The sequence below is a fragment of the Micropterus salmoides genome, unplaced genomic scaffold (assembly GCF_014851395.1).
Source record: "Micropterus salmoides isolate LMB-PRFRI ecotype aquatic unplaced genomic scaffold, ASM1485139v1 Ms_hic_scaffold_2, whole genome shotgun sequence".
Classification (NCBI taxonomy): Eukaryota; Metazoa; Chordata; class Actinopteri; order Centrarchiformes; family Centrarchidae; genus Micropterus; species Micropterus salmoides.
Window position 1 is genome coordinate 25022505 of NW_024041150.1, and position 8032 is coordinate 25030536.

The 8032-nt window shown below is 41.3% G+C and overlaps 1 protein-coding gene across 2 annotated transcripts; it reads left to right on the forward strand.

Annotated features, from left to right (window-relative positions):
• Positions 1–3498: 3498 nt before the first annotated feature.
• On the forward strand, positions 3499–7616 carry LOC119912351 (Y-box-binding protein 2-A-like). Of its 2 annotated transcripts, none has more exons than XM_038731499.1 (10): positions 3499–3652; positions 4636–4699; positions 4837–4870; positions 4947–5036; positions 5132–5374; positions 5608–5696; positions 5788–5989; positions 6326–6462; positions 6562–6635; positions 7015–7616. In XM_038731499.1, the coding sequence occupies exons 1-9, from the start codon at positions 3574–3576 to the stop codon at positions 6620–6622; spliced, it is 999 nt and encodes a 332-aa protein (XP_038587427.1). In that variant the 5' UTR covers positions 3499–3573; the 3' UTR covers positions 6623–6635; positions 7015–7616. The 2 variants fall into 2 exon arrangements, with proteins under 2 accessions (XP_038587427.1, XP_038587428.1); XM_038731500.1 differs by having other exon boundaries at positions 3500–3652; positions 6326–6457.
• The last annotated feature ends 416 nt before the right edge of the window (positions 7617–8032 follow it).

The window sequence follows — 8032 nt, forward strand, 5'->3', positions numbered from 1 at the left end:
TTGTTTTATTTGATTTATTTTATATGTTACCATGTTTTAATGCACATTTAGTTATCTGTTAAGTTCTGTGTGTGTAGCATGAAGGGACTACAAACTTTCAATCATACAATGCATGCAATTGCTGACTTAGGTTTAGGCACACGCCCCTGTGATGGTTACGGTAAGGGTAAGGGGGTTTGGGAAGCTGTCAACGCCTTTTATACTAACAAAGCTACTAGCCCTTCCAGTCTAGACAGGGTGTCACAGAAAGAAGCGAAATACTATGATCAAATAACGCTTTGTCAGCCTTTCTGAAGGCCTCAGTATTTGACGTCCTGAGATGAGAACAGACAACAACACATGAGTAATTATGAACAGGCAAATTGTGGTAACCTTCTTTGACAGACAGGACCACTTTTGCGCATGTGCAGATAGGGATCCAGCAGGCAGCACGGATTTGGCACTGACGTTACATGGTATTCTAGAATGCAGATGGTACATGGTATTCTAGAATGCAGATCTAGAATGCAGATGTTACATGGTATTCTAGAATGCAGATGTTACATGGTATTCTAGAATGCAGATGTTACATGGTATTCTAGAATGCAGATGTTACATGGTATTCTAGAATGCAGATAGTATGCTAGATGCAGATCTAGAATGCAGATGTTACATGGTATTCTAGAATGTAGTTTCAAAGCATGTCTGCAGTGTATGCTGGAATTAATTAATATTTTGAGACGTTCCATCTATTAATACCAGATTTTTATCCTTATCAGATAGCTAACACTATGGGAAGAACAAAACAAACAAATAAGTGAAAATCTTATGCATATTTTTGATTATGCAGATTTTTTATGCATACATCTTTGTGATATGGGAAATGTATTGGCTCTCTGACCCTGTTCTGTTTCTGTATGTATCTGACTGTTTTTGTAATTTATAATAAATAAAGTTGCAGCAATCAGAGCAATCCTTGCCACCAAGTATGTGGCCCTGTGTCACAACCTGAGGGACAGCAAGTGACTCAGCTAATTATTGCACTTAACATTCGCTGCATGGCAGGTTAAATCTTGTTCATTTTACATTCTATCTGTATTTGCTGTTTTTGTTTTTTTGTAATTTATAACTTGCTAAATTGAATGGTTTTCATTGGATTAATCTGCTATGTCATATTTAAATGTACACTTTTTTGATATTGTTGCAAAATGCTTTTGGTAACATTGTTTAAATTAAACATTCATGCCAATAAAGCACACTGAACTCAAGTGAATAGAGCCTGATCGATACTGGATTTCTGAGACATTTGAGAGTTTAAAAAAAGTTGCATCAGAGTGTTGAGTAATGGCCAATATATCTGTTACAAATAATATAATACAAACATATTATAAACAAACGTTCTTGATAAGGAACCCTTATTATTAAAGAATCGGGAACAAAATATAATGTACAGTTGAAAAATAAACTTGTCAGCACTCTCTTGTGGACCAGTTATGTAACACGGACACTGTTCTATCTTTACATATCGTTGGCATTTATGTACATAAGTTTTTTGTTACTTATTGGCCGACATAATATGCAGTGATTGCAAAAGAGCTCTAATGATCAAAAATTTGATGATAATATTGACCATGCCATTACATTAGTCATGCTCTGGAGTGTGATGTGACACAACATAATTTGAAGAGGATGACTGGGAGCTCTCACTATCAGGTGCACATCTGATTTGCATAAACTGTCATAAAGCTGACAGAAAGCTTCTTATGATTGTGACCTACTTCTCATAGTTTTGGATATGTTTATACTTTACATATTTTAAGTACATGAAGTGCATGTCTCTTAAGAAACCGTAAAAGCTGTTTATGCAAGAATACAGTATTAAACATATAGTCAGTAGTTCAATATATTGTCATTTAATTTGGGCATACCCTTGACGCATTTGTGTTCAAAAGTAGGGGTGGAATGGAAAGACATTAATTTACATTTCTTCAATTAGCTGATGTTGTTATTCAAAGCGACTTACAATTGCTATCCATGTCAGAGGTCGCACGCCTCTGGAGCAACTAGGGGTTAAGTATCTTGCTCAGGGACACAATGGTGGATGGGTCACACTGGGGGATTGAACCCAGGTGTCTCACACCAAAGGCACAGTCTTATCCATCACCACCCCACATTCTTAAATATTGTGGAAAAAATCAGTATAGGATGAATTGGTTAGTGTATTTTTTTTATTGAAACATATTTAAATGTATTAACATGCCAATAATTAAAATGTGAAAAATAGGTGAGGCTATTTCTTCTTTCCCATCGCTCACACACTTTTACACTGAAGGTGAAGTTGCACCTCTTCCGGTCTTGTCTTGGCTAACTTCAAGCGGCTTGATGCTGCTTTCATCCCAATGCCCACGAATTTGCTCGGCAATGTGGCATATGCTGCGCATGCGTTGCTTTTTTTTCAAGCGCTGCATGGACCACTCTGCTCTTCTTCTGGAGTTATTCACTTCCCATCGAGCTCTAAGAACATGAACACAACGACAACTGAATGTGGAGATCGACCCACGCATTTTTGTATATTAGATATATATTTTACAGGTTTCTATGATGAACGTTTTTAAATTGTTAAACTCTATTATTATTTGTAATATTTTCATTTAATTTATATTGTTTATTCCCCAAATAAGCTGGGTTTTGCAGCCATATTACGCCACAGACTCAGTGAAAGAGTAAAACATTTCTCATCAGTACAAGGCATAGATCTGGAATTTCCATTCACTAAACACACGTTTATTAAATGAGATCCACGTATTAATTTTTTAATCCGCAGTAAAAGTGCTGCCGTCCTGTCAGAGTGCTCCTCCGCTGGCTGTAATTCCCTCTGCTGCTAATAATTACACTTCTAATTAGAGCCTTTTTTATCCGTCCAGAGACCCATGGCTTCTGTGCACAGTGAATGGTTTCATTGAACTTGGCAGTTCTGTGAGCTGCTGAGTTAAATTTAGTGCTGTGAAACTGGAGTCCTATGACCTATCTGCTGAGGGCTGTAGTTAAAGACATAGTTACTGTAACCCCAAAATGTCAAATAAACCTGTTCAAATTAGTGTGGGGAAAAGCAAAGTGTGGACCAGATCATGACCAGTGGCAACAGTTTTGGATACACTCAATTTAAAATAAATTTTAAAAAGTAGGTATGGTAATAAGTAGGGAAAATCACAAAAAGCAGACTGAGAATTGGACACAGCTACCCAGACATCGAACAAGTCTTTGTGATCAGTGTCATGAACAAAATACAGTGGCTCATATATAGTTACATGCAGGAAATATGTAGAAAAAAGACACCAAATAACGTGAAAAGTAAAGGTTAGTGTAAAAAGTATGTTAGAGCGTGGAGACAGAACATGGCTGTTTGGTTTTGGTAGAGCTGCTGGACTAATTTGAGGAGATCAAGGAAGACTAACATCCAGGAGGAGGCAGTAATGCGACGCCAAGGATGCCAACTGCCGTAAAACCTCAAAGAAGAAGAAGAAGAAGAAAAGTTTCGGGAAGAGCAGGAGGGAGGGGATTCCGGAGTGGAAGTGTAGTAATCCGACAGCGAGCATGACCGACGCCGAGGCGCAGAGCGCTCCACCATCGGCACCTGTGGAAGACAAGCCACAGCCTGAGAGGAAAGTCATAGGTGAGTGTAGAAAGTGATTATGGTGCACACATGCGTGTGGTTAGTCCGCCAGGAATCTTTTTAAAAGCGACCAAATATAGTTTTATTTTAAGTGCATCTTGTGGAAATGAGTGAAATAAACAGACCCCTTAAAGTTTGTGCGCATTGATGACACACTAATGTGAAAACAAGCTTTTCATGTGTGTTAAATATGTTGGGTGTCAGCTTCAGCAAAGTGGTTCCACTTAAGCTAAATCAGTAAATTAACGGTTAGTCATTTCTGTCTTTGAGACCGCGGTGTTTTTCGTTTTTAGGAGCAGCACGTGTCCACATTTTTATTAAATGTTGTTACACAGGAAATTATTCATACGAACATATAATTTGAAGCCAAATATCGCTAAAGAGCTTTAACTAGCGGGGGGGGGGGAGTTTAATATATAGTTAATCCCAAAATAGTCTGGTTCTACATTTATACACTTTGGCAGCTTCCTTCTTGTTTAGTCTGTATTAATAAGGGAAAACAATGAAGCCAGACTATGTGTGTTTTTAAGTTTCTGTTAACAGTATGAACACATGACCTAAAATCCCTCTTTATCAGCTGTCGCGCGGTCCAACCTGGACGTGCGCGCGCGTGCCCTCACAGGTGCAAATCATTTTACTGAGAAGTTAACGTGGCAATTACACGCGATTAGGTGGTTTTCAAACGAAACCGGTCGCCGCTTGTTCTCACGGGGGCGACTTTTTTTTTCTTTTCTTTTTTTGTCTTGATTTTGACATGAGGAACACACAGCCTTGCTGTTTAGCAGCCCTCCCTCTTGACCTGGTTTCAAAGTCTTACTGTTTAATGATTGACACCCTGAGCTCCCATTTCTTGTTGTAAGCAAGGCTGCCATGGATATAAGCATGATAACAGTGTATTGTGTTCTTTGAAGGGCTGTAAAACAATGTATCTCTATGTGAAATGTTACTGGGATACACATTTAATCATGTGCTACTTGTTGTAGCCACCTTGGTCCAAGGCACAGTGAAATGGTTCAATGTGCGGAATGGATATGGCTTCATAAACAGGTACTGCATTTCCTCTACATTACTTTCATCACTGCAATTTTAGTACATTTTGAAGTGTTTCAGTGTTAATATTCTAATTAAATCTAATTCATAGCCCCATGGGTCAATTTTGCTAACCAGGTTTTAATTTGGTACAGGAATGACACTAAAGAAGATGTGTTTGTTCACCAGGTAAGGCAAAGGGAGTCTTCTTGAATTAATGTTTTTATGTGTTGTTTGAACTCTGATGATAAATTTGGCTCCTCAGACTGCTATCAAGAAGAACAATCCTAGGAAATTCCTCCGCAGTGTGGGAGATGGGGAGGTCGTAGAGTTTGACGTGATTGAAGCAACCAAGGTAAGAATCAGAGTTGATTCGATAGTGTTGTGTTGTATAACAGTTGTCTGCTAGTTTTATATTTCTCATTCCTGCTCCTCTTTGGTGTCTCTCAGGGCTCAGAAGCAGCCAATGTAACCGGTCCAGGCGGCGTTCCAGTCAAAGGCAGCCGCTACGCACCCAACAAACGCCGCTTCCGTCGGCGGTTCTTCCCCCGCAGCCCTAGGCCTGGTGAACAGGGCAAACCAGCTGATGGCGAAGCCCCAGCTGCTGAGGGCGAGGGCGAAGGGGAGAATGGTGGAACGAGACCTCCGCAGCGGCGCCGTAGGCCCCGCAGACCACGACCGGATGCACAAGAAGTAAGCTGAAGAAGGAAGGGAAACGGCCTTCACTGTATTTACCTGAGATGGAGTGAAAGGAAGTTTGAGAGGGGGTGATTCACTAGAACCCAGAGTTAAATAAGACTGAAGCATGTTTTGGATTTTGAAAAAGTTGCTGTATAACACTGTACGTAGTGGTCATTTGGAAGATTTAAACACTCGGGCAACCTTTCTGAAGTTTGAAGCTTTGATTTGTCCGCTTTATCTGTAAGGGTGAGGCAGCAGAGCAAAAGAACGACGTAGCAGAGGGCGACCAAACGCAACGGCAGCCACAGCGTAGATTCTGGCGCCCATACCGCAGGTGACATGACATCGCCTATATTTTGTGCTCATATTTCTGCTCCTAAATTACACAAATGCGGAGCTGATTTCCTGTGCCTTGGGATTCACAGACCGTTCCGCCCTCGCCCGCCTCCTGATCAGGCTGCAGACGACCAGCAGGCTGCTTCAGAAGAGAGCCAGGAGCAAAGCGGGGTGAAGCAGACGGAGGCATCCGAGGGCCCCCCCACCAACGGAGAAGTAGCAGAGGGCCAGAAACCTCGCCGCCAGTCTAGACGCCGCAGGCAAAGGAACTCTGAATCCTCTACCTTGAAAGTGAGTGTGATTATCATTTGTGGTTGGTAAACTGCATCAGGTGCTCCATGAGTGACAGATGACAGCTACTTGGGCCACTTCCCAAATACAACTCAAGACACAAAGTGCAGACTATCTTGAGGTTTTGTTATCTTTCATTTGGAGATGGATTATATTATACTGTCCAGCTTACCTGAAGTCTAACAAAGTTGCAGCCCTGAAACAGGATGTGATGTCAGTGGTCTGATATAGGTAGCCAGGAAATACTGCCCAGAGTGCTCATGAATATAAGATGGCAAGTATGTTGTGCTCACTGTCATGGTTTACTATTGATACACTTGCACATATAACTTGCAGAACGATACAGAGAGGTCTGCATCAGAGCCTGGTACCCCCCCTCCGACCTCAAAACCAGCTGACCTTAAATCCACGTCAAAATCACCAAAGGGCTCCCCCAAAACCTCTCCTAAAACATCGAAATCACCCGAGGTAAGGTACTAAAACTGCCATCTTCTACTGTTTGGTTTTATTTATTTTAACCTGATTTGTTGCTGTTGACACGAGTGTCTCAACTGCCCCTCTCCCCACACCAGGCAGCTGCCACAATGGTCCCGGCACCAACAGAGTGACTCTAGAGAGAGGACAGTCACGTGACCCTTGGCAAGAGGTGGGACCCCACACTGAAGTGGTCAAGCGCGGGTGGGAGACGTGGGGGTGTAGCATTGCACTTCTTGGGCTACAGGTTGGCTGTCACAGAGGGCAAGTGATGGACATTAATGAGCTGTTGAGTGAGGTGCATTAAAGAGATGACAAGATTTGTATGCAGAGTCTTCAAGGACTTGTCCCCTTACGCTTGGAGTCTTTTGTTTAAATACAGGGAACAAGTTAAGTGAAAGCTCGAACTCTAGGGACCTGGATTTCAGATTAATAATCCCTTTTTCAGGATTAGACGTGCGATTTCTTTTGTTTCTGTGCGGTTCGTCTCTCTCAATCCCTGTGTCTCCCTTGCATTTTTATTTTCCTCATTTTGTCTTTTGTTCTTGTAGGTCCTAGGGTTGGAGGACTGGACCTATTTCAGAACACATGCACTGCTCCCCCCCCCTCCCCATCCTCCAACCCACCCCGTCCTGTTGTCCCTCTTGCCCGCTCCCCTCTCATCTTGTGTTGTCCTGTCTAGACACTGATGTTTGGAGAGGGATGAGGTAGGGAAGAAGGGGATACAGATGGGTGGTGGGTGCATTTTTAGAAATTATAAGTACATCTTTAAAGGAAAAAACAGGAAAGAATGGACAATCTGCTTGGTAGCCCAGTTATTCCAACCCCCCTGTAAATGTTTTGTCTTTAATTTCCTAGATGGGACTCATCAAGTAGTTTATAGAGGAATCAGCCTTGATTTTTGTTCAACTTTTTTAATTTGGTTGAAGAGGGGGAAAACCAAGCAAGTGTGAGGTTGGTGGTGCATTATGGGAGTCAGTTTAGTTCTGTTATCACCTCAGTAAATTCATACTACTCCCTTTGTCTCCTCAGTTGAGGATAGATTGCTGAAAAAAAACTTTTGTTTTACTTATTTGTGTGCTTTTCTTTGGAGGGGATTATGTGCAATGTCAGTACTTAAAATGCTAATTAATAAATGTTTGCAAAACTGAAATGAGGTTTCAGTCCATATTTCTTCACGTCTGACGATGACTGCTGATTAGAAGACTGCTTTTTGACCGTATTTGTATTAATTACAAATGAATGGAAGCATTCTCAGGTGTTTTTCAGTAACATTATTTAGTCTCTGCATCCTTTTAGTCACATGACCACAGCACCAACATCGACTCTACACATATTACAGGTCCTCTCTGAACATCCTCAATACAAATCTCCAGAAGGTAGTGATACACTCCTTTTTAAAGAATAGACGGCAAACAGCACACATGAGACGCCAAGAAAAATACACAAACAATTCCTGTGGTTTTAAAAAAGAAGCCCTTTTGATTGCACATCTTGCTCTAGTGTGTTGGACTTCTGTTTACTAAACCAAACGGCTACTGGAGTACAAGAATAGAAACCCTTTGACCC